This window comes from Pleurodeles waltl, chromosome 11, assembly GCF_031143425.1.
Source record: "Pleurodeles waltl isolate 20211129_DDA chromosome 11, aPleWal1.hap1.20221129, whole genome shotgun sequence".
Lineage (NCBI taxonomy): Eukaryota > Metazoa > Chordata > Amphibia > Caudata > Salamandridae > Pleurodeles > Pleurodeles waltl.
The window spans coordinates 245,630,763-245,657,424 of record NC_090450.1 but is presented as its reverse complement, the minus strand read 5'-3'; the positions used below and the strand labels follow the sequence as shown (position 1 = coordinate 245,657,424).

The 26,662-nt window shown below is 44.6% G+C and overlaps 1 protein-coding gene across 5 annotated transcripts in view; it reads left to right on the top strand.

Moving 5' to 3' along the window:
- The window catches only part of DOCK10 (dedicator of cytokinesis 10), a 1,618,956-nt gene that overhangs the window by 795,687 nt on the left and 796,607 nt on the right, over positions 1-26,662 (top strand). For all 5 annotated transcript variants that reach the window (XM_069213493.1, XM_069213489.1, XM_069213490.1 and 2 more), the window contains exon 8: positions 13,311-13,494. In XM_069213493.1, coding sequence (XP_069069594.1) covers positions 13,311-13,494 — 184 coding nt within the window. The remainder of the gene's footprint in view (positions 1-13,310; positions 13,495-26,662) is intronic.

The window sequence follows — 26,662 nt, the reverse complement described above, 5'->3', positions numbered from 1 at the left end:
TCAGAATGTTATAATGAAATGAATGAATAAGATAATTGAGAACTCATCAAAAACATATCTTCATTTTAGCTTTCTAGAGCGCTAAACATAATTTCTGTGGCAAAAAGGACCCCCCATTTTTTCTATAAATCAATCTCATCTGTAGGATGTGTTTTCATATTTACTGAATTGATTAAAAAAAGGTGATGTTCAGGTGTGGCACACTTTGGTCATAAATTGAGAATGTTAGTACTCTAGCTGCTTAGTAAAACTCTGTAAGAGGCTGCAATAGAACATTGTGGACTCAACGGACAGGCCTTTCTCCTGTTGAATGTACATGATTCATTCAGAATATCAGACGTTACTATCACATACCCTGGGAATTTTGTGAACTTTAAAAAACATGCTCTCCCTTTATCTCCCGAGCACTTTTAGTAACGACTATTAGAAAGTTTTAAGAGCAAGCAGTTTCCTTTCAAACATAGCTAATTGAATCCCAGCAGAGATTGAGCATTTTGTACAGGGTAAAATAACCAGAGAACTTACCAGAACTACTAAGGTGAGTATGAGACTGCAAACACATTATTTATGTTGTAACTAAAATCTCTTATCATAATTTATATGAAAACCCTTCTTGTGACTCCAAAAACCTGGCATTCATTATATGCATTTCAATAGTCCTATAATGGATACCACAACATGTGGTCCATATTGTGGTTAATCATTCAAGGTGGGGCACCTTTGGGACCCTCCTCGCCCCATGCCCCTGAAGTTCGGGTGTGCTGACCCTGCACCCCTATATTTTTATTTTTCATTCACTTTCAGGAAGCAGGAACCATGTCCCTGAGCCCTGCAATGGCTGCTAAAACATATTGCTTGTGTTGTAGCCAGTCTATCAGCATTGATTAGTCCTCCTTAAATTGACCAACAGATAATATCTGGATACCAATGGTCCAGGTATACCTAACTTCTTCTGAGCATTAACCCAACCTGAGAACTTTTTCAAACTCCAGTTTCTCAAAATATGGCTGAATGGATTTACACTAAATTACAGAAATCATGCATTCTGAGTAAAGTTTTAACTCATTGCCAAGTTTTGTGTTATTGCATTCACTTGTTTTTTCAATATTGCAAAACAAATTCCAGATAGAAATTGCACTGTTGCCCCCCACTTTCTTGGCCCAGATTGACGTATCAGCCTGAAAATGTCTATGAAGGATCAAGGATGAGATGGAAGAACTTTTAAAAAAAAAGATTAAAGAAAAAAAAGATTTGTTCAGATTTGTCAAACAGCACCAACATTGTTAGCAAAATGAAAAACACTCTTCTGATGAAGAAAAAAAAAAAAAATATATATATATATATATATATATATATATATATATATGAGAAACATATGTGTGCACAATCTTCTGATCTGTGGCCCCTTGTGTGTCCACCCTAAAAATCAGTTATATAGATGCCACAACTTTGGTTGGCATTATGACAGGAGACATCTAACACACATCATCTTCAAAGGCTGAAACAAGTTACAGACTCCCCAAAAGAATTCTATCTTAAACCACTGGTTGAAAAAACCTTTTGGGCAAAAACTCTACAATGATGTTATAATTATTTCAATGTTTGATTTGTGCTATTGTTTACTTTGTCTGCTCGTAGAATACCATCTCAGAACTGTACAAGGAATGCCAAGAAAAATAGACACAAAAAGTCTGATTCAGTGGCTTGAACAAAGAAGACTTCCATGCAGAACATAATTTAGATTTGTGCCGGCATGAAATAATGAGCTACTGCAGTGCTCACTTTCTGGTGCATTCAAGTGGGTTATTTTTTAATAAAGCCTGCTTATTTATATTGAATAACAGAATTTTTCACCAAAAAAGTCATTTGGATATTTGGGGCCAATGTCACAATTTGTGTTGCCACGACAAAGTAGAATTTCACTCCCCTGACCCTGCCAAAAAATCCATATTTCAAGTTGTAGAAGAATACTGCAGCCCTCTAATTGGTAACGTGCACCACTATCTTAATTTGCCTTATGGATACACTAGAGGTTAGAAGTTTAATTGTGGACATTTCCAGAATGCGTCCAGCAGTTTAACAATGAGCAAGGCATCCCCTCACACTGCTTACTTCTACTGGTTCAGCACAACATGAAACACTGTAATAATTTCCTCTGGCATGCTTGTAAATGGAAAAGAAATGTATTTCTATTTTTCATTTTGTTTTTCCATTTTTTTTTAGAAAATCATATTGTACTATCACAGTGGATTACTGAAATCCTCTATAATGGCATAGGCAAAAATGTATTTGCTTTTCATGGTGATCTGACTCTGGACACTATTCTGCATCTGTGGTACGATGAATCTTTTTCTGAGTTCTGAGGGTGAGGAAACACAGGTTAAAATTTCTCAATACAAATTACAGTGTAACCTATTTGCCACACATTGAATCTCAGAGACCAGAATAAAGGGCAAAGGGCTTTATTACAGACTCAAAGACAAACATAAATGAACTCAAAACTATGGTATATATGTATAAAGTAATCAAAGGAGAATATAAGCGTCACATTACATTGAATTTAAACAGCATGTTTAGAACCAATATTCCAGTAGTGATAATGTAGAAAATGAGAAAAAGCGCCTGATGCATTAAATTCAAACTCAAGTTTTCCTGTCTAACCATTGAATCTAGATTCCTAACAAATCTAAATACTAAAGGGTTTTCAGTGAAAAAGTGTCTGCACTACAGAACTTCTGTGGAAGTTTCTGTCAATAGAGGTGTGAGTAGCATGAAGCCACTTAGGAAATAGAGTGTGACGTCTATACCTCAGAAAGGTCAGCTCTGATCAAGGGACAAAGTGATCCACATCTACAACTAGCTAAACCGCACTTAAATCTTGATTCTTCTAGAAGCTGACCTCACAGCCAAAACCTTCCACAGAACAACAGTTCTGTAAATCATCCGTCTAATTGACAGTTAAGCCTTTTGAAATTAAACCAGTTCAGCCTTGGTTTAGTCCAGGTCTCAGGAATTTCAGTTAGGAGTTTGGATGCCATCTTCAGTTACTCCTCTCGACCATAGTGACATGCCTTCTCAGGCCTTCTTATCTTCTTTATTCAATGATATCCTTATTAGCCAAAGACTACCTGCAGCTTGGAAAGATATGTAATAAAACAAGCTTTCATGTTGAAGGTTAGAAATACTAAAAGAACTCTGACCTTCACTCTGACCAATCTACAATAAAGATGAATACACTTTTAGTTTAAATGATTTTCCACACATTTCTCGTAGTGAACATAAACATGATTATGAAAATAAAGTTTCTAAAATGCTATAACATACTTGCAAAATGATGAATAAATGTGGTTTACTTAAAAAGTTATATTGGTTTGTGCACTTTACTCGTATGCATTTGATGCACCCTAAATAGCTACTTTCACACGTTTCATAGGAAAATAACCACTTCTTTACTTCACGTTTTTGAGCCATAATGGCACAGCCAAGTTATGCTCTCTCAATGACAGTGGCATATGTGACTCTGACCTTCCGCTTCATAATAGTGGGGCTTCACATAAAACTAACTCTTGGTTCAGGAAATTAAAAAACAGTGTAGCTCCATCTGGAACCAACAAGAGTGATAGCTGAATTAGCTGCCTTATCATTAAAAAGGGCATGCCTGTGTCAAAATCTGTAAGTAAAATGTGCAGTTTGAGTGCTTTGACTTTGAAAAGCATAGGACCTAAGGAATAACACCCCTTGCTCCCCCTTCTGGTGCCCTTGACCCAAAAAAATTATTTGCATTTTCCCTCGAATACATTAACTCGTGTTTCCATGTTTCTAGAAGTTATTCTGAGGGAGCATTGTAGCATAAATTAATTCATACAAGAAAACGTAAGGCTTTGCACAACCTTAATGGATAATTGTAAATAATGAATACATCTCTGGAATATATAGTTATCTTTAAATATTTTGCAATATTTTCATAATGCATAAATGACTTTATATTCAAAGGCTTATTGTATTCGAAAATACTAGTTGAGTTGGCAAAAACGTTCTGTTTTATTGGAATGCCAATTCAGAATTTGTTGCAGAGTTTACACTTATTCCTGATGAGCAACAGGGGGGATAAAACTCAGGCCAGTGCTGAGGGATGTAAGGTAATGAATAATAATTGTCTAATGCCATTAAACAAGGTAGAAAGCAGCAGCCTACTGGCCGTAGTGTCATGTCGGAGCAAGACTTACCCACCTGTTCAAAGAACATGCCATATCGTCCTCCTGCACTGGGGTGCAGCCTTTCTTTAGTTCCTCAAGAGTGCTGTTTGGGAGAGGAAGTTACCCAGACAAAAACAGCCAATTCTTCCCAATCACCATGAGCTTACTGGAAGCTGTCTGTAGATTGGCCAATGTGCTGCATACTACTCATTGGCAGTCACAATTAAGTATGTGCATGTGCTGAAGCCTGTGCTAAACATATTACTTATGTGTTCTAGGACAGGCTGACCACTTAGTTTAGTGTATGTGCAAATATGTACCTGGCATGGGCAGAATTAGACATAGGGTTGCTGGACTGCTATCAAGACTGCTACCATGATGGAAGTTTAGCAACCTCCTGTCATGATAGCAGCAAACTGACCCCACAGCCTAGTAATCCCCCATAATCCTGGTAGGCCCAACAATCTTCACTCCCACAATCTGGTGCTAGGCAGTTGTCTAGCTAGGCCTTACGGTATTTTGGCTGTTAAACCATGTGGCTTCCAAAGTGGTAAATTTGGGCTTCTTAGTACATTCTTGCAGGATCACAGCATGCCAATCTGATTGAAGTAATGCTTATATCCATTTTACTATGAAAATACCTGCTTTAAATGAGGCACAGACCTGGAGCTACGCATCATTTTATTTATTCGGAAGCTGAAGCAGTCACTCTCACCTTCATGCTTTTACCTGAAGACCAACGCTGTGTCATGTAAATAGTTTTTTGGGGAGAATTTGAATTTTCTGTGATAAAGCCTATCAGTGATATTTGAACTAATTGTGTAAGATGCCATATGCACGTAACAATGAAAAATACATTAGATGGTGCAATACTGTGTCAACTATAAAGCACTTAGCAGTTCCCCGATCACAAAAAATATACTGTCAATAGATTATACTGCTGATAATCAAGAGTCACCACTAACAAATATGCATACTGATATGAATAATAGAGCCATTGATTCAAATATCAGTGACACAAGGAGCGTTTGTAATGCAATTTAAGAAATCTCAATGGGTGTTTGTGATTTAGGGGCTGATTTTTGCTGGCTCCCGTGGATCACGGTCACATCCTTTTGATATAGTGTGACGTGCTTATTATACATAGTACCCGATGAAGAAAATATCACTGGTACAGAATAATTTTTAATGGTGTTGAGTAATTCTGAACTGAAGTTTCAACCAACTCACAGTTGAAATATCTTGATTTTGAACTTGTCTGTTAGTAGAAATATAAATTTCATTTGTGAATGCCATTGTTTATGCAGAATTGCACTGCACTGGCACTAACGGTGCTAAATTGCACAGTTTTAGTGCGGTTAATGAAACCTGATCCAATGCAGTCATTACCAACATTCAGACATGATGACTGAATTTGTCCTCGAGTCGAATGTGGCCATTATCAGAATTGTACTATGAGTTTGAAACGGGGTGGTATTGCTTCGATTGTTTTGTGGACGCGGTGGTCGAGAAGGGAGCATCTAAGGGGCATATTTATACTTTTTGATGCAAAACTGCACTAATGCAGTTTTGCATCAAACAGTTTAGCACTGGCTTGCGCCATTCCTGAGCGCCAGACGGGCACCATATTTATGGAATGGCGCAAGCCGGTGCAAAGGTGGGCTAGCGTTAAAAAAAATGACGTTAGCCGGGTGGTGGTGGCGGTATGGGAGAAGGGGATTTTGCACCAAAAAATGACTTAGGCTGGTTAGAGGCAAAAAAATGCCTCTCACCAGCCTGGCATCATTTTCTGAAGCAAAACCATCCACACCACATGACTCCTGTCTTAGAATAGACAGGAGTCATGCCCACCACTCCAGTGACCAGCACGGCGGACCAGTGTCCCCTGGGCATGGCCATTGCACCCTGTGCCATGCAAGGGGCCGTGGCACACGTAATTTTTTTTTTTAAATACTTACCCTACTTACCTGGGATGGGGTCCCCCATCCTCCGGCATCCCTCTGGTGTGGGTGGGGGTGTTCCTGGGGCTAGAGGATGGGACCTGTGGACCCATTCCATGTGGTTTAACCATGGATATGGGTCCACAGGTCCCCTAACGCCTAGTCTGACCCGGGCATTAAATAATGGTGCAAAGCAAGCTTTGCACCATTATTTAGCATCTCCTCCCACCCGTGCGTCATTTTTGCAAGGGGGGGTAAATACAGGGCTCGCACTATTTTTAGATGGAAACGCCTACCTTGTATCTCTTTGACGCAAGGTAGGTTCACGCGTCTAAAATATGGTGCAAACTCCAGTATTTTGATGTTAGACAGGTCTAACGTCAAAATATAAATATGGAGTTAGTTTTGCGCCAAATTAATCATGAATTAATTTTTCTGCACACATGTAACTTGCAGTATTGAAATTCATTTAATTCAATATAAGTATGATTAATTCATTTTTAATCAATACTTTCAATAACACTTTTAACATTAATTCACAATAGTACTTCATTTAATATAAATGTAAAACTCTCATGTTAAAACGTAGTGTTTAATAATTGTTGGCCACATGGTTCAGCATAATTCAAACATTCACAATTTACAACTCATGTTATTTTCTTTGTTAGAACTTTAAAAGCAGGTTAATTAATCACCATAAGCCAACTTCCAACCACTAATATGTTAGTAAAATTTGATCTCTCTCGCTTTATTAAACACATATTATGTGGTTTTATATATACAATGCATGTCTTTTCACCATTGTATTGAACAAGTGACAGACTGTGATTATAGTAGAATGTGTGACGTCTAGTGTTTAGAAAAGTAATGTGTAAGCATTAACAAAGTAGCTTCCTGTTTTGAAGAAAGGTTGATCAGAGAGTAGTTGTTGCAAAGAAGCGTACTCGAACAATTACATTTCCTTAAGAATTAGTTCACAAAGCATCTTTTTCATTAGGGCTTAGAGTGTACATTCAAAGTTCATTCAGCTACATGTTCTGTACTCACAGAAGAGCTTTTTCCATAACATCATAGTGCTTGAAATGTGAGAATGTAACCATTTAAAGAGCAAAGCAATATACCAAAACCAAAAAACAGAACCATAGTATGAGCACATTAAAGAGAAGCGACAAAAATAACTGAATTTCATACTTAGAGCATTACTCCTTTGAGGAACAAATAAAATAAAGAGAATTGTGTATAGTTTCAAAAATACATTTAATCTATTGCGCGAAGCAGCGAGATGTGAAATCTGTTTTGTAAAATGAAAGCAGTGGCTAAGGAAACTCAATTTAAAGTTTTCATTTTTATCATGGACAGTAATCCCACCACTTGTTTTATTAACAGTTTCGCATTGATTCTAGTATTAACTTCAATGTGACACGTTTTTCAAGGAATACACTTTACACTAAAAAAACATTTTGAAAGATATTCAGGGCCATATTTATACTTTTCGATGCACAACTGCGCCAACGCAGTTGTGCGTAAAAAAATTTAACGCCGGCTAACGCCATTCTGAAGCGCCATGCGGGCGCCGTATTTATTCAATGACGTTAGCCGGCGCTGCGGAGTGGTGTGCGTCAAAAAAAATGACTTACACCAGGCAGCGCCGGCGTAGGGGAATATGGGGGTTGGGCGTCAAAAAATGGGGCAAGTCAGGCTGAGGCAAAATTTTCGACTCAACCCGATTTGCGCCGTTTTTTTTTTACTCCCAGCCCCCATTGAATTGACTCCTGTCTTAGCAAAGACAGGAGTCATGCCCCCTTGCCCAATGGCCATACCCAGGGGACTTATGTCCCCTGGGCATGGTCATTGGGCATAGTGGCATGTAGGGGGGCACAAATCAGGCCCCCCTATGCCACAAAAAAAACAACAAAAAAAATACTTACCTGAACTTACCTTAAGTTCCCTGGATTGGGTCCCTCCATCCTTGGGTGTCCTCCTGGGGTGGGCAAGGGTGGCAGGGGGTGTCCCTGGGGGCATGGGAGGGCACCTCTGGGCTCCTTCCGAGCCCACAGGTCCCTTAACGCCTGCCCTGAGCAGGCGTTAAAAAATTACGCAAACGCAGCTGGACGTCATTTTTTTTGACCCGCCCACTCCCGGGCGTCATTTTTGCCCGGGAGTATAAATACGACGCACATGCCTCGGAGTCATTTTTTAGTAGGGAACGCCTACCTTGCATATCATTAACGCAAGGAAGGTGTCCACGCTAAAAAATGACGCAAACTCCATGATCTTTGACGCTAGACGCGTCTAACGCCAGAGTATAAATATGGAGTTCATTTTGCGTCGGATTTGCGTCAAAAAAACGACGCAAATCCGGCGCAAACAGAGTATAAATATGGCCCTCAATACCTTCATTAAAGCTTATGGAATGCTACACTATTACCATTTCTTACTCCAACATGCAGGCCATAGTGTGAAGAAAACACTGAGAGAACTGTAAAAAATACAATTTATTTGAAATATTGTTAATAAACCATCACTTTTAAAAAGTGATTATTTTGTTAAATAGGCATGTAAATAAAGCTTATTGCCTAAAATAAACAAACTCAAGTGATACAATTGGTGGCACAACTATAGTAGAAATACCATCCATCAGAAGCAAAACCAGGAAAGCAATGTTGAATAGGGTAGGAGATCTTACTAGAAGAAACAAGCATTTGCAAAGTCAATAGGCCTAGCTCTAATGGGCTAAAACATGCACATGTCGGTGTTTACAATGAATTTTTGTTCCATAGTATAAAAAAGGCAAATTTTTCGGTGTTCCCTTTGCTGTATTATAATTCCACATGTGCATGCAATATTTATGTATAGAGTCAAAATTACTTTCATGTGCAAAATCACACGAGGCTTGCTATATGACATTAAGCACTAAAATCAGACTCACATGCAAAATCACATTTAGGCCCAAAATTACCCTTGATGTAACATCACACGAAGTATGGGAACACATTTAGGAGCATAGATCACATTTAAAAGGGAAACACACAATCTGCGAAATCACATTAATGAGCAAAATTACCATTGGTGCAGATCCAGCAAGAGTGTGGTAATTCATACAATGCATGAATACTTGGCTTCACGATCTATAAACTGTAATGGAAGCACTCTTCTGGTAGATGGGCTTCCACCTCTGCCAGTCACTAGAAATTGTGACTCTGAAGTACTCTCTTGACCTGATTTAAAATTGTTACGTTTCCTTCAGGCAAGGCTTATTGGTATGACTGGAATTAACCAATGGCTGTTAGATGGTGACCCCAGGTCTCTCCCTGGTTATGTTGTTGGTGTTAGTGACAGTAGTCCTGGCAGATGTCTAAAGATGTCTGTAGCAAGACCTTAAAACAATGCACTTATTTTGAGTTTGGTGGGACTGGAGAACCACTGCAAATCAGAAGCATTTTGATCTCACAAAAGTACTGCCCACTTCTCCATTTTGAATATGGGACTTCCAGTTGACTGCTGGCCAATGACCTACCCATGACATGGTATAGCCCTTCCAGCATGAAATCCAACACCTTTAGGAAAGTACTCTAAAAGCATATTTTCCCCTGCCTGGGTTTGCATGGGAGGCATGTGGACCAAGGTTGGAAAAATAAATACTACCCACACACAAAGATAAATCTCTGTGTACATCAGAGCAATTGATGTTTAGTTTTCACAAACTTACATTCTCACTAAAAAAAGAAGAATGCTGAGGAGTTGAATAGACCGTGGCATCACCTTAGCATTCGGCTCTGCTGAAGGTGCATCTACCACACTAGTGGATGTATTTTGACCATAGAAATTCCCACTGGCTAGGCGTGGATCTATAAATGTGGCAGGCAGTCATCTACTGTGGGATGCAAAGGCAGTCTCGCTACCAACCTGACAGGCTGGAACCACCTCTACTTATTGCTTGTACTAAGGAACATTCAATCTGTTTTGCAGAATGGCAATCTCTATAACAATCACGTTTACACTCATTTACTCACCTTCTACTTCAAAGTCATTAAAGAAACATGAATCAACCCAAAACTTGAAGTTGCGCCCTTTACTCTCCTCTGTAACCGTACACCATGCCCCACAATTGCCTGTGCTCTCTGAAACGTAAATGGAGTCAGTCTCCTAATCAACAAGTCCTTCACCATTGTAATTAACACTCACTTTAATTATTTTGTAGTGTTTACTGGACATATAATATCTGCAGTCCACATATTCCTTAATGTTCTCATTGAGGTATTAAACCATCATGCTGGATGCCTTGCCTCACTCTTTCAAGAATTTCAGGCTGATTTAGTGGTTAGTGGTCTTTACTCTGTCCATCAGGTTGGTGGAGACCATTACGTTCCTCACCTTGAAGGACAGAAGACTACAATGTTTTAAATTCAACACCAGACCTGTAGTGATCTCTGCACATTCACAGGAATTATCACCATGGTGGCTCCTGGAAGGCACTGAAAGTTTGATGTGCAGCAGCTGTCTTTGAGGTGGTAGTGCATCAAAATTTTTCGATTTGCTGAAACAAATATCGCAAAGTGGCAGTTTGTTTCGGAAAACAACAACTTATGGCTCTCACACCCTGGGAGATGTCTTCCATGCTGTGGGTTTTTTCTGTTTGTGATAGGCGACAAAAGAACATTAGCCAGTCTGCTCCAAGTAGGATGGACCGCCAAACTCATAAAGAGGCTGCATAAATTTTTTGCAACATTTTACACCACTCACCCATACTCAATTATACTTTGTACAATTCCACTCTTTGTCACACTACTAAGCGCTAAATCACTGTATGTCATTCCACTCCACCCAACTCCACACTACACCACTCTATGTCAGTGTTTCTCAGCCTTTTGAATTCTGTGTACCCCCATTTCATCATTACTGGAACCTGGGGACCCCCAATGAATCAGTATTGGAATATGAGGACCCCCCCACTGAGCCATTACTGGAATCCAGGGCCCACGGCCTATACATCGTTGATGATCTGATCCGCAAAACAATGCACACAAAAAATACAGAAGCAAATATTTGATCAAAGACATACACAAATGATAAAACATTTAATTTAATTTGCATACAAAAAAAATGTAATAGGAAGGCTGGTGTTTTTCTCAATTCAATTGAAGCCACACATCGTACACAGTATATTCTGTTTGATGCATCTGCACTGCTCCCGCAAATCAATTTGTGGATACTAATTTAATTTTTAGCCTCCATTTTCAAATTTCTTGACATTTACAGTATGCTTTAAGATTTTCAAATGCACGCTTAGCCACTTTATTGATATGCACTTTATTAATCTGTTAACATTAGTTAATTTTCTAAGCAGTCAAGGACCCCCTGAGGAGGCTTCACAGACGCCTAGGGGTCCCTGGACCACAGGTTGGGAATGACTGCTCTATGCTATTACACTCTACTCTACGCCACGCCAGTCCACTGTACATTCCTCCACTCTATTCCACTCCACTCTACCCTATTCCACTGTACACAACTTCACTGTACAACAATCCACTTTATGCTATTCCTCTTAATTGCACTCTATGCCACTCCAAATGACGCCACTCCACTGTATGCCATTCGACTATGCATCACTACATTCTATAACAATCCAGTCTATGCTATTACACTGTACACCACTCCACACTATGCTAGTCCACTGAATGCCACTCCAATGTACCCCTCTACACTTTGTGATACAACACTCTACACTATTACATTGTATGCCACTCCTCTCTATGCCACTACACTCTACACCACTCCGCTCTATGCTGTACAACTCTACTACATTGTACACCACCACAGTCTATGCCACAGCACTGTATTCAATGACACTCTATGTCACGATACAGTAAGATACGACATTCTATGACACACACTGTACAATACTATACGCACCTCCACTCTACCAGACTCCACTGCACTCCATGCTACTCCACTATTCATTACTGTACTCAAGTCTCTGTCACTGTACAACACTGTAGTCCTCTCTGTGCCCCTTTACCACACTCTACTCCATTATATGACATTCTACGCAACTCCCTCTATGACACTCCACCACGATTGACTCCACTCCACTCTCTAACACAATACTTCACTCTACTGTACCGTACTCTGGTACACCCTATGCCACCCCTTTGAACTCCTGTCAGTCGCTTCGCTTTGAGATCAGTTCTCTGTGAGTGAGCTCTCTTATTGGCCTGTAGCAAAATCAGAAGAAATGTTAAAGCTGCCATTACAGACCAGTGGCGTAGCGTGGGGGGTGCAGGGGGGGGCCGGCCGCACCGGGCGCAACATCTTGGAAGAGACTCGAGTGCTAAATCCACGGGTTAGGGGGCGCAAATTACTTGCCTTGCCCCGGGTTAGGGGGCGCAAATTACTTGCCTTGCCCCGGGTGCTGACAACCCACGCTACGCCACTGTTACAGACACGAGGACTATTTCTGTATGCATTTAATTGTATGATTTCATCTATTAATCTTAAACTTGTCATTGGCTGATTGATCAATTACATAATAAAGTTTATATTAAAAACAGAAGCAGAGCAACCTTTAGTTTATTTTACCAACAGTACCCTAAAAAGTAGGTAGACACGATGGGCCATTCAATTGTATACTTAATTAAAATTAGTGAATCGATAAGATGGATAAGGAAAAGAAGGTGTTTGTATTTCCCCAAAGTTGTTTGCCCGCTTTACTCAGCCGAGGTAGAAAGATAGGGGCCTTAGTGGAAGTAACAATTTCTCTTTGTGTTTATATTTGTTCCAGGAACCATTAGTTGTCGACACCCGAATAATGCAGAATAATGCACGAAGGCCGTTTGTTTACTTTCTATGGATGAATGATTATGAGGAGACAGATCAATAACTATGGCGTGGCGCCTGTCTTCTCAAGCTAATGTTTTAAATGAGGTCAAAGTTCACACCGTATTTCCTGTCCAGTGTGGCAATTAAGACGATTGTGAGCCTTGCATTGAGGCATGCCCAGGCTCCATTTTGCTAATTTCTCAAAATACTATGCTTTTCTGTACTGACAACCAGTTTGAAAATGGTTTATTTCAGAAGCTCTACGGACTTGGTGTTTGGACGTTTGCGTGTTATTGTCAAGTACATGCTCGACTTAATAACTATTTTCACGTGGCTTTTATTTCCTGTATGACAGAACAGCAAGCTCAGAAAGCATGCGTTTGAGTTGAAAACGAATGAACTGACGTACTTTGTGCTGGCAGCAGAAAATGAGCAGGACATGGATGACTGGATTTCTACGCTCAACAAAATTCTACAAATCACTCCGGAGGGAACTATCCAGGACAGGAAAAGCGCAGACCTCACAGATCTTAAAATTGGTATGGTTGAATGAAGTGCTATGTCTGTTGGTTTCTGATTCCTGGGTAGGGTAGGGTGTAGCTTGCATCTGCTGAATCACAATATTTTTTTTTTAAATGTATAGTAGGGGAAAAACTGTTTCAGTTAATAACATGGAGACCTGGAGCCTATTATTTGTTTGCTCCATTTCGTATTGCTCCAGGGTCCCTTGGTAGGACATAGGGGTCAGAGGCTTTGTGATAAACATTGCATAGACACAAAGCACCAGCACAATACAAAGTGGACTTTCCCTCCTATGCATGTGGATGTGGCTCTACGGAAAGGAAGAAACGCATGTGCCATATTGTATTTTTTATTTGCATTTTAAATTGACTTAAGCAAAACAAGTAATACATTATAGCATAAACTACTTGTGCGGGTGAAACAACACTGTGTCGTAGCTAGGGAAAGACAGGAAAAAAGGAATCCAACAATGGTTTGGCAGACAAATGTTCTAAGATTTCAGGTAGAACGCTCACGTTCAGGACATTAAAGGAATTCGAAGCATAGTTCAGCATGGTCCCTGGAATTCTGTACGAAATTCATGAAGTCATTTCTGGAGGATGTGATAATCCAGATACTGCGTAGCCCTAGACCTGGCCTTGTGCTGTTGTAGGAAACACCTTTGGTGAACAAGAAATTTAATTTTACTGGCCAGGGCTAGAAAGCCTTTTTGTTCCACCATGCAATTCCCAGTTAGCTGGCACCCCTAGGACCGGTTTTTAGATAAGGGGCTGCTTCAGGTGCCTCTGTCACTGGCCGGCGATATCAGTCTTCAAGTAAGAGAGAGAAAGAGAGGGAGGGAGAGGTAAGGTAAAGAGAAAGCGATCGGAGAGGGAGAAGAGAAAGAGGAGAGAGAGAATGGATGGATGGAAAGAGAGAGGTTGTGCAAGGAGGCAAATGGAGCGGTGGTGATTTGAGCATTTTTGCTAGGGCTTCTTTTGGTTGTCCAGCCTAGCCCTCATATTGGCAGAGGAAAATTGTTACAATTGGTTATTGGTTCATGTTTGCTTCTCCTCTGATTCATGTGAATTGGCAATATATCTTAGGAAATCCACCCCCTTTGCTCTGGAAAATACATGAACGAATCCACAGTTATGCCAGGTAACCGTAATAAGCTTACAGAACAGTGATGGATGGAATGCTTGAATTCATCTCAGACACTAATAATCACTCAGGGTTGCATCCCGATCCCTCGAAAATATGCACACCACACCCCCTCAGTTTGGGCCTAACTGTAAGCAAATAAGTCTTGACTCTGTTTCAGTAGGAACAGTCCAGGCCGGACTGCCAAGCCAGGTCCTCCACATACTGGAACACAAGCAACCCAGGACTGGTATCACCCTTGTTATGGGCTCATCAGCTAGGAGCAGCTTGGTTCCAGTGACACGGTGGGTAGAGGACCCATTTCTGGGCATACCTGTCCTACTAAAAGCAACACAATAAGTATACGATACATTGATGGATTTAATACTTAAATTAATCTTAGCAGCATCCCAATCCATCATTATTTTGCACACAATGCCACTTCAGTTTGAACCCAGCTATATGCAAATCACTCTTGACCCTGCTCCAATAGGAACGGTCTAGCCTGAACTGCCAAGCCAGGTCCTCTCTGAACCAGAACTCATGGAACCCAGAGCAGGTTTGCCCTAGTTGGGGCATATCAGCCGGGTACAGCGTGTTTCCAGTGACACAAAGTGCAAGGGACTCACATCTGGGAATACCTGTCCAACTTAGGGTGACACAACAGTATATTAAACACTATAGAAAAGAGTGATGGGTGGAATGCTTGAATGAATCTTTGCTACTGTTAAACACTCATGCCCATCTAACCCATTGTTATTTTGCACACCATGCCACCTAAGTTTGGACCAGGATATAAGCAAATCAGTATTGACCCTGCTCCAATAGGAACATTCTAACCTGAACTGTCAAGCCAGATTCTCCATGAACTGGTACACAAACAACTTAGTACCAGTTTTGCCATAGTTATGGGCTCATCAGCTGGGTACAGCTTGGTTCCATTGACACAGTGTGCACAGGACCCAAGTCTTGTCATAACCATTCCACTTAGGGCAGAACAAGAAGTATACAAAACAGTGATGAAAGGAATGCTTGAATTAATCTCAGCCATGGGTAATCACTTGGGGCTGCATCCCAAACCATCATTATTTTGCACACCATGCCACCTCAGTTTCGACCCAGCTATAAGCAAATCTGGCTTGACCCTGCTCCAGTAGGATCAGTACAACCCCAACTGCCAAGCCAGGTCCTCCCTGAACTGGAACATAAGCAACCCAAGACCAGTTTCACCCTAGTTATGGGCTCATCAGGCAGGTACAGCTTGGTTTCAATGAAACAGTATGCACTGGACCCATGTCTGGGCAAACCCGTCCCACTTAGGGCAGAACAAGAAGTTTACAAAACAAGGATGATTAGAATGCTTGAATTAAGCTCAGCCATGGGTAATCACTAGGGCCACATCTCAATACATCATTATTTTGCACACCATGCCACCACAGTTTGGACCCAGCTATAAGCAAAGCACTCTTAACCTTGCTGCAACAAGAACAGTACAGACCATGCTGGCAACAATGAATTTGGACGGGGCCCGAGTGATTACCAGTGGTTGAGATTAATTCTAGTATTCCATCCATCAACTGTAATAGGCATGTAGAAATTTGAAGTGGTACCTTTAGTTGTAACATGTCTCAATCTTGGTCTCCAGACAGTCATGTTTGTAACAGTAAGTGCTTTCCTCAAACAATCAAAATTAGCAAGTTCCGATAGGGTAATGGGTTTAATTGATATCTGGAGGGAGACACATTCTGGTAGAATCCAGTATTCCTTCAGCTCAGACACAAATAGATCATTTTCAAAGCCTGATTGTTCTTTTACTTCCACATGTTTTTCTTTACAGTATACCTAACTAAGGTCATCTCTTCGTTTGTGACTGTGCCTACCACTAGACATATTTGCAGATTTAAGTCTAAGATATTGGATGCTTTAGACCTTAGAGAAAGGGAGATGATATCCTTTCTGGCAAAGACTACCAACTGTTTTTTGAAGAAATTCTGGGATCACTTTTATCACAGTGATGTTAGGGGAGGCTTTAAAGACTGCAAAAAGAGGTGAAGCCATGTCCAAAATGTCAGGAAAGTGGAAAGCCAGGATACAAAAGACTAATTATCTGTGGCTAGATATCTTTGAGATGAAAAAAACAGTATTTGGCTGATCTGTCCCTAGAACTTGAATGATGTCTGAAGAGTTGAAGAGAGGAATCCAAATTATTTGTGAAGCAGGAGGCTAGAAAACACAGTTTCAGTATGAGATTGCACAGGCATTTGCAATATACTGGCAGTCTCAATATAGATCCTGAGTGACAGGAAACATAGTGGATCTGGAGTCATTTGTAGAAACTTTCCATTACTGTGTTGGACCAGAAGGCAGTGGTTCTCCTTGTATGGGAATATCTGAGGAGGTGATGACTGCTATAAGTCAGCTCAAAGAAGGAAAAGTACCTGGCCTCAGTTGCCTCCCAGCAAAGCCCTATAAGAGAATGTAAAGCAGGTTAGCAAGCCACATCCTGCGAATCTTCACGATGCTCAAAGAGAGGGATACTCCCCACCAGATCTTTTTATTTCCATTATTGTGCTCATTTGTGATCCCGGAAAATGCCTGAAAATCATAGCTGTTCAATTACAAGGGGTAATTCAAACCTTAATAAATATGGTTCAGTCCGGCTTTTAAAAGAACCAAAAGAATGCACAGTTCCTAGTAATGGGCTCCTTACTACCAACTCAGGAAGGAGTTGTTAGGTCTCTGCGAGCACTATGTACTAGGAACAAGGGCCCTCACTCACCATCTGGTGACATGATTCATCATTGGGCCATGGTCCTCGTCAGGCCGGCACTGCAATGCCTGATGGGTCCCTCGAGGGGGCTCTTTGCTGGAGATCTCTTAGATATATTTGCTGGAAATGAATGAAAGAATGTAGGATTGGAACCAAAGAAATTGTTCAAATTGACTAGAGGGGTCCAAAGGACAGACCTTTATTGTAATAAGGCACCACTGTCAAGATTAAAAACAGAAGAAATAGTTGGGGGGAGCTGGATATAATGATCTAGTTCCCCTCCAACTCAGTTTAATTTGTGTCTTGCATTTCAACTATAGGTGTCTGCAAAAAGAGAGGTCATGTGGGGGTAATTCCTGCACTACCTACCCCAAACAACTGGTCGTCTAAGACAATGAGGAAATACCCTCTAACCCTTTTGACCAGGGTAATGTATGAAAGTAAATAAATGGTCAAAGCAAGGGGGAAGTACTCCTAGACTTCCACTGTAATCTATTGATAAAACAATTACGTATATACAATCTATGTCACATGAATAGTGTTTTATTTCTTTCCGCTTCTTTTTACATCTTTGTTGAACAAAAGAAGGTTGTACTGATGTAGGTAGGTGCTCCTAATAAAAAACACAGTGAAAGTGAATATTGTGAAAGGAAGTGATGGTGATATAGACAATATGTATAGAAGGTGGTTTAAGAACAATATGGGCTTCCAGCGGCTCCGTCAATCCAGGAAGCCCGGAAGTCACATAGAATTTCTTTACAATTTTAATCCACATTAAAAATCATGTCGACATTTCGACCCCATATTTAGGCCTAAATCAATAGTGGGTCATCATCAGGACTGGGGATAATGTCTGGTCGGTAGCACCTAGGAATAATAGAAACATCCATACTAAAAAAAGGGGGGCCTATTTATTCAGTCGAACTAATATAATTTGGAAGGGGGACCATGCATAAGCACTCACCTAGGGAATCCAGTGAAAGATTAGGATCCTCTGATGGGAGGCGTCTTCCTAATGGGAAAATAAAACATTCAGTTGTACTCTAATTATCAATGTGTAATAAGAGATAACCATCATGAGGAAGTGGGTGATTACTTACATCATCAGTAATGTACTCTAAACCGACAAATAGACAAGGTCTGGTCTGAGAATGTCAATGCAGGATGTGTAGTATTCTGTAGAATATTGTCAAATTACTTCTGTTGTAAAACAGCCATGCAAAAACGCCGGCTGCAGGCTCACGGTATCTAAAAAATAGAAAATAATACAGGTTGCCTAAGTATAAGTTTCTAAGGGTGGAACAGCTCTTTAGGGCTGTGCGTGTGAGCACTTACTTGCGTTATTGAATTAGAACGTCCACTCGTGTAGCCGGGGTTCGTATTAGAAAGCCGCGCGTTTGAAGGACGTGTCGGCTTAAAAAGGAAAAGCATCCATGGTGCGAGGAGCAAACGCTCCTACCATTGGTCCGTCCAAGGACAAATCAGGGGAAAGCATTTCCCCATGTAGTCCGACAGCAGCGACTGTAGCAAGGCTGACGTCGTGGAACCATGAAAGGGAATTCTCGTAGGTTCCCTCTCTGGTCCGGCATAATGTGTGTCTGTGGAATCGCGCTCTACTAGATGTAATAAGTGTGGGAGATTATCCACAAATGTGTAGAAAGATCTTGGTGGTATGTATGTAGGTCCAGTCTGCTGATGTAAATAAGCAATGTACTGTCTAACTCAGTTTCGAGGTAGCACGTCCATCTAGGCGGCCTCGTGTGATGGGTGGGGCAATCCATGCTGATGATGTTTATATATGCATGGGGAAGTCGAATAAACCGTGTAGGGCATAAAAGGATGTCATGATGCTGGAAACATACAAATAAGGAAGGCCCATCCATCGGTGGTCCTATAGTGCATGTGTAATGCGGATAATGTTCGAACATATAAGGCCATAGAAGGGAAAAATCATATGGGTATAGTCGGTATATAGAATTTATGTATCTGTGTCCCATGGACATGTCAATATCAGTCAAAATTGGTCCCTCATATATTGGTAATAGTTACGAATAGGGGACAATTCTGTGGGTTACAGGAATGATGTAAGATTATAGGGAGGCGTGACTCCAATCTTCCATGGTGTTTAGTCCCTCATTGATGGTGCCACATTTTTCGATCCAAAATAATTCCCGCTTAGTCAAGATATAGGGGGTCATTCTGACCCCGGCGGCCGGGGTTGGTGGGAGCACCGCCAACAGGTTGGCGGTGCCCCGCAGGGCATTCTGACCGCGGCGGTTTGGCCGCGGTCAGAACAGGAAAACCGGCGGTGTCCCGCCGGTTTTCCGATGCCCTGAGGAATCCCCCATGGCGGCGCAGCTTGCTGCGCCGCTATGGGGGATTCCGACCCCCTCACCGCCATCCTGTTCCTGGCGGTTCTGACCGCCAGGAACAGGATGGCGGTGAGGGGTGTCGTGGGGCCCCTGGGGGCCCCTGCAGTGCCCATGCCAATGGCATGGGCACTGCAGGGGCCCCCGTAAGCGGGCCCCACATAGAATTTCAGTGTCTGCATTGCAGACACTGAAATTCGCGACGGGTGCAACTGCACCCGTCGCACCCTTCCCACTACGCCGGCTCCATTCGGAGCCGGCGTCCTCGTGGGAAGGGGTTTCCCGCTGGGCTGGCGGGCGGCCTTCTGGCGGTCGCCCGCCAGCCCAGCGGGAAACACAGAATGGCCGCCGTGGTCTTTTGACCGCGGTGCGGTCATTCGGCGGTTCCCGCCAGGCGGGCGGCTCCCGCCGTCCGCCGGGGTCTGAATGACCCCCATAATCTTTGTCATCCCCCCCTTGGTCCCAAAGAGATTTGTTCCACAATTTGCCATTTTATGTCGTCACATTTGTGTTGCATCGTTTCGTAGTGTTCCACTAGTGGTGCTCCCACTGTTTTGCATTTGATTCTGCTTTTGTGTTGCAGGATTCTGCATTTCACCTTCTGCGTGGTTTGGCAGATGTATAGCAGCATGCAGGGGCCCCAAATAGGGTAGATTACATCCTGTGTGTTACAATTAGTAAACGTGGGTAGGGGGAATGTATATTCTTTATGACAAAATTCCATTGTATTAAAGCTAATTTTGCATGCCGAACAATTACTACATTTGTAGTGACCTACAACTGCTGGTAAGTCCCATAATGTGTTCACCTTTCTTTTGGGCATTTGAGCTAGTAGTGCACAAGTGAGAGTGTCTTTTAGATTTCTCCCTTTCTTGAAGGAGAATAGGGGAGCTTCTTGTGTGTGGAGATGTTCTTTAACTAGTTCCCAATGGTGTAGAATTATTTTCTTAATGTCATTGCTAGCCGGGTTGTAGGTAGTGACACACACTAGTCTATTACAATCTTTTTTTGGGTGTTTTGGGTTCTAAAACAGCTTCTCTGTGATTGTACCAAGCTCATTTTCTTGCTCTTTTGAGTAGTGTTTTGGGGTAGCCCTTCTCTAATAGTCTTTTGATAAGGGTATCGGATTCCCTGAAGTAATCTGATCTCTTTGTGCAGTTTCTCCTAATACGAAGGAACTGACCAAATGGGAGGTTATCTCTCAGGCTTCCCAGATGGTGGCTGGAGTAGTGTAATAGTGTGTTTCTCTCTGTCGGTTTTCAATATAATGTGACAAAGATTTTATCCCTATCCACTCCTATTGTGAGATCTAGAAAAGGAATGCTCTCTCTTTTGGAATCCATAGTAAATTGAACATCTTTAGACTTGCCATTCAGCCAAGTGTGAAATTCCTGGAGTTGGACAATTGATCCGCGCCAAATGAGCAATACATCGTCGATGTATCTCAACCATTTCCTTATATGGCGTAGGAAAGGATTAGTTTGGTTAAAGCTATTTTGAGTCTCATATGCTGCCATATATAGGTTTGCCAAGCTGGGTGCGAATGCTGCTCCCATGGCCACTCCTTTAGTCTGATAATAAAAATTCTTATTGAAGAAGAAATTGTTTTTTTCCCATGGCTATTTCCATCATGGAAATTAAGAACCAAGTGGGTACCTGCACTCGTTGTGTGCGGGAATCCAACACTTTGGTTAGGACTCTTAGAGCTTGCTGTTGGGGAATGTTGGTGTACAGGGATTGTATATCCATTGTGACCAATAGATCAGTGTTAGAAGAAAATTCTAGCCCTTCCTTTAGCATAATTACGTGCCTGCTGTCCCTGATATATGCTTTTGTTAAGGGCACAAATGGTTTAAGGAAAAAATCAAGGTATTGGCACAGTGGTTCTAATATGGAGCCACATCCGGATACAATGGGTCTACCCAGTGGGTTTTCCAAACTCTTGTGTATCTTAGGTAAAGTGTATAGTACGGGGATGCAAGGATCTTTTTTATTTAGAAACTGGTGTTCCTTTTTGGACACAAAGCCTTGTTCTAGCCCCCTTGTGTTAAGTTCCAATATGTGTTCTCTCAGTTGTTTAGTGGGATCTAAACCAATCTACTTATAACATTTCTTATCACTCAATTGTGTGAGGATTTCTTGTTGATAGTCTTCTCGGTCTTGCAGTACTATGCCTCCGCCTTTATCGCCTGCTTTGATGACTATGGTGGTCATTCCAACCCTGGCGGTCGGTGTTAAAGTGGCGGCTAACCCGCCAACAGGCTGACGGTTAAAAAAATGGAATTCTGACCCTGGCGGAAACCGCCAACAGAGACCGCCACTTTAACACTCCGACCGCCACGGCGGGACAAACAAACAGCGCGGCGGTCACCGCCAACAGACAGGCGGGAGACAATGTACCGCCCACCCTATCACAACCCACCAATCCGCCACCTTTTCCGGCGCGGTAGCCCCGCTGATAAAAACACGGCGGAAACAGACATTTCAAACCGAAAACGCTCACCTCCATACACCCCACGAGGAATCTGGACAGCATGGAACCCGAATTACACATCCTACCAGCTATTGTATTCCTGCTCCTCTACCAGGAGCACGAACGCCGGCGCAGAAGACAACAGTGAGTACTGCACCTACGACACAGGGGAGGGGGGAGGAGAAAATATTACGGGACACACATACGCGACACCCCCACCCCCACCCACTACAATACACACATCAATGCATAGCAATACATCACTGTTACAACCCCCAAACCCCCCCGAAAGAATGCAAAGACAAAAGGAATAGATCATAAACAGTCGAATATATTGTATTATTGCCTTATAAAAATATCACACATTTAAAACTAACATATACATAAATATTAAAAGTCAGATAATTCTAGCTGTCATTGTCCGTGGACCACTGGGCCCAAATCACATGGGCAAGGCCCACACAAGATACCTGACACCAACAGAGAGAACACTGCAGGGGCATCAGATAGAAAAACTACAGGCACCTCAGGGGGAAGGGAAGGGGGGCACCTCAGCCACATGAGTACACAACGCCAGATCCACGAGGGGCCTCCAAGCCCACTGTGCCATCCTGGGGAGTGCAAAGCCACAGTCTCACAAGTCTCTACAGTGGGTAGGTTGCCCACTGTGCCATCCTGGGGAGTGCAAAGCCACAGTCTCTCAAGTCTCTACAGTGGGTGGCTTGCCCACTGTACCATCCTGGGGAGTGCAAAGCCACAGTCTCTCAAGTGGATAACAGTCTCCACTGGTACTGGAGGGGGACTAGTGCCCAGAGTGCCTCGTGCAGCCCTGCCTGACACAGATGCGGGCCTGCCCTTTCCGCCAATGGGCCAGCGGTGCTTGAGATGAAGGGCCCAGTTCAGCGGTGCTTGAGACGGCGGTGCCCAGCGGAGCGGTGCTTGAGATGAAGGGCCCAGTTCAGCGGTGCTTGAGATGTAGGGCCCAGTTCAGCGGTGCTTGAGATGTAGGGCCCAGTGGAGTGGTGCTTGAGATGGTGGTGCCCAGCGGAGCGGTGCTTGAGATGAAGGGCCCAGCGGAGCGGTGCTTGAGACGGCGGTGCCCAGCGGAGCGGTTCTTGAGATGGCGGTGCCCAGTTCAGCGGTGCTTGAGATGAAGGGCCCAGTTCAGCGGTCCTTGAGATGAAGGGCCCAGTTCAGCGGTTCTTGAGACGGCGGTGCCCAGCGGAGCGGTTCTTGAGATGGCGGTGCCCAGTTCAGCGGTGCTTGTTTGAAAGGGCCCAGTTCAGCGGTGCTTGAGATGAAGGGCCCAGCGGAGCGGTGCTTGAGACGGCGGTGCCCAGTTCAGCGGTGCTTGAGACGGCGGTGCCCAGTTCAGCGGTGCTTGAGATGAAGGGCCCAGTTCAGCGGTGCTTGAGATGAAGGGCCCAGCGGAGCGGTGCTTGAGACGGCGGTGCCCAGCGGAGCGGTTCTTGAGATGGCGGTGACCAGTTCAGCGGTGCTTGAGATGAAGGGCCCAGTTCAGCGGTGCTTGAGATGAAGGGCCCAGTTCAGCGGTGCTTGAGACGGCGGTGCCCAGTTCAGCGGTTCTTGAGATGGCGGTGCCCAGTTCAGCGGTGCTTGTGATGAAGGGCCCAGTTCAGCGGTGCTTGATATGAAGGGCCCTGTTCAGCGGTGCTTGAGACGGCGGTGCCCAGTTCAGCGGTGCTTGAGACGGCGGTGCCCAGTTCAGCGGTGCTTGAGATGAAGGGCCCAGTTCAGCGGTTCTTGAGATGAAGGGCCCAGTTCAGCGGTTCTTGAGATGAAGGGCCCAGTTCAGCGGTTCTTGAGACGGCGGTGCCCAGTTCAGCGGTGCTTGAGACGGCGGTGCCCAGTTCAGCGGTGCTTGAGACGGCGGTGCCCAGTTCAGCGGTGCTTGATTGAAAGGGCCCAGTTCAGCGGTGCTTGTTTGAAAGGGCCCAGTTCAGCGGTTCCGGCCCAGGCATGGGTGTCACTCACCACCTGGCATGTGGCTGGCAGGGCCTTCCTGCCCATCTGTCCGTTGGCTTGCGGGGCCCTCCTGGGCTGCGTACCGGGCCTCTGGGTGTCCTCCTGCACACCTGGGAGGGGGCTGGTGGGGGACTCCTGGGCAGCTGGCCTGCTGCCGTTCTTGTCGGGCGTGCTGCCCTTCCCACCCTTCCCTGGTCGTCTGTGGCCCTTTGACACCTTTGGCGGTGTGCCAGGTGGCACCCCACTTCCAGACGGAGCCAGGGTAGGGATTTTGGTCCCTGGTGTCCGTGGCCTTCCGCGCCGGGCACTGCTCACTTTTGGGTGCTTTTCCGGGGGTGGGCTGGGCGTGCCTTGGCTCCTCGCCGGAGTTGTTGCCCTTGAGGGTGGGGGACTCCACAGTCCTTGGACAACAGTCCTGATAGGTCCTGGTTTGGTGGTGGCTGAGGTGCTGATTGCAGTCTTATGAGATGGACGCGGTGGGGGAGTTGTTGGAAAGAGGTTAAGGTTGGCAAGGAAAAGCAATTTGGAAAGAGAGAGACGGGTAGGTGTAGTGGGTATGGGAGTGGAGGAAGAGGATGTGGCTGTAGGAGTGTGAAGTCTGGTGTCTTTGGGTGCAGGTGCTTGGGCTGGAGGCTGTCGTGAGTTGGATGGCTGTTGGGTGGGTGGCTGCTTGCGTTTGTGTGGTTTGGAAGAGGGGGTGACAGACACACTGGGAGAGGACACAGGGGACGTGTACATGGCAGTGGGGGTGGTGACTGCACGTGTGCGGGGTGTTCTGGTGGGTGTGCTGGTGATGGACGTAGTGGCTGAAGATGTTGTGCATGCAAGTGTGAGTGGAGACGTCACAGGGAGGGCGGAGGGAGACGAGGAGGAGGGGGACACAGTGGAGGCAGTGGCTGTTGGTATGTCTGCATGTGGATGTTGCTTGTGTGAATGCTTGTGTGATGTGTTGTGCTTATGTCTGGATGAGCTTCCCTTGGGTGTTGAGGTGTGTGCAGGCTGGTCTGTAGGTGTGTCTGGGATAGGCAGAGGTACAGGGGATTGGGTCTGGGTGGAGGAAGTTGGAGGGGGGAGGCTAGAGACAGGGACAATTGCTGCCGTCAGTGCTGAGGCCAGAGCGTTGAACGATCGCTGATGGGCAGCCTGACCCGAATGAATGCCCTCCAGGTATGCATTACTCCGGTGCACCTCCCTTTCTACACCCTGGATGGCATTCAAAAGGGTAGACTGCCCAACAATGATGTTCCTCAGGAGGTCAATGACCTCCTCACTGAGGGCAGCAGGGGTGACTGGGGCAGGGCCTGAGGTGCCTGGGGCGAAGGAGATGCCCACCTTCCTGGGTGAGCGGGCACGGGGCGAAGGCTGAGGGGCTGCTGGGAGGGCGGTGCTGGTGCGCTGGGTGGCGGCTGTACCTGTTGTTGCGGGGGCGTTGATGTTGCCACCACCACAAGGGAGCTCCCTTCAGAGGACGAGTCGCTGCCACTGACATCAGCACGAGTCCCCGCTGTGGAGCTCCCCTCACCCTCCGTCTCACTGGTGAAATCCGACTCAGTTGCATGGCCCGCCATGGCCATGTGAGATGCAGCTCCCTCGTGCTCCGATGCCACTTCTCCTCCGCCTGATGATGCTGATGCACACATGAACAGGAAGACCACAAAAAAGGGGGGGGGGAGAAATAAAGACATGTTGAGTGCATGGATTACCGCTACCGTTGGCGGGCAAGACAGACACAGAAGCCCCCTGCACTACGCCGCGCACTTGGGGTCCACTACGCAATCCGTGGGACATGGCCTACAAGCCTATCGACGACAACTGCACACATAGATGACACAGGGCCATGGATACCTGAACGTGGCACCCTACAGAGGTGGGGGGCGGGGGCACAGGGCCATGCCTTACGGAGGGGCCTAGCCTACAGAATTCGCCCTGGCCTAGGGAGACCCACAGCCCTCCTCCCCCACCCAGACACCTCCACTGCGCGCAAAGTCACGAGAATGAGACTGTACTCACCCCCTTGTGTCTGCTGTGATGTCCTCACGCGCCCATCCAAATCGGGGTAGGCCACCGCCAGGATGCGGTCATCAGGGGGGGTCAATTGATGACTGGCACCCCTCCTACGTTGGGAGGCCATCCCCAGCAGAGCCTCCGCCGTCTTCCTGCTCCCGCGGCGGATGTCCTCCCACCTCTTCCGGCAGTGGGTGCCCCGTCTGTTGTGGACCCCCAGGGTCCGGACGTCCTTGGCGATGGCACGCCAAATCGCGATTTTCTGGTGGGCGCTGACCTATGTGACATGTACAGGGAGAGAAAAATTGTCATCACCTTCTGCATGCTCAATGTGAGTGGCCCCCCCATCCCCACCCTTGCCATGTGGCACATGCTCTCATCTGTCGTCTGATGCATGACTCAATCGCTCCCCTCCCCACCATCTTTCATCCACCTGACTCAACCCAGGCATTGCCCACAAA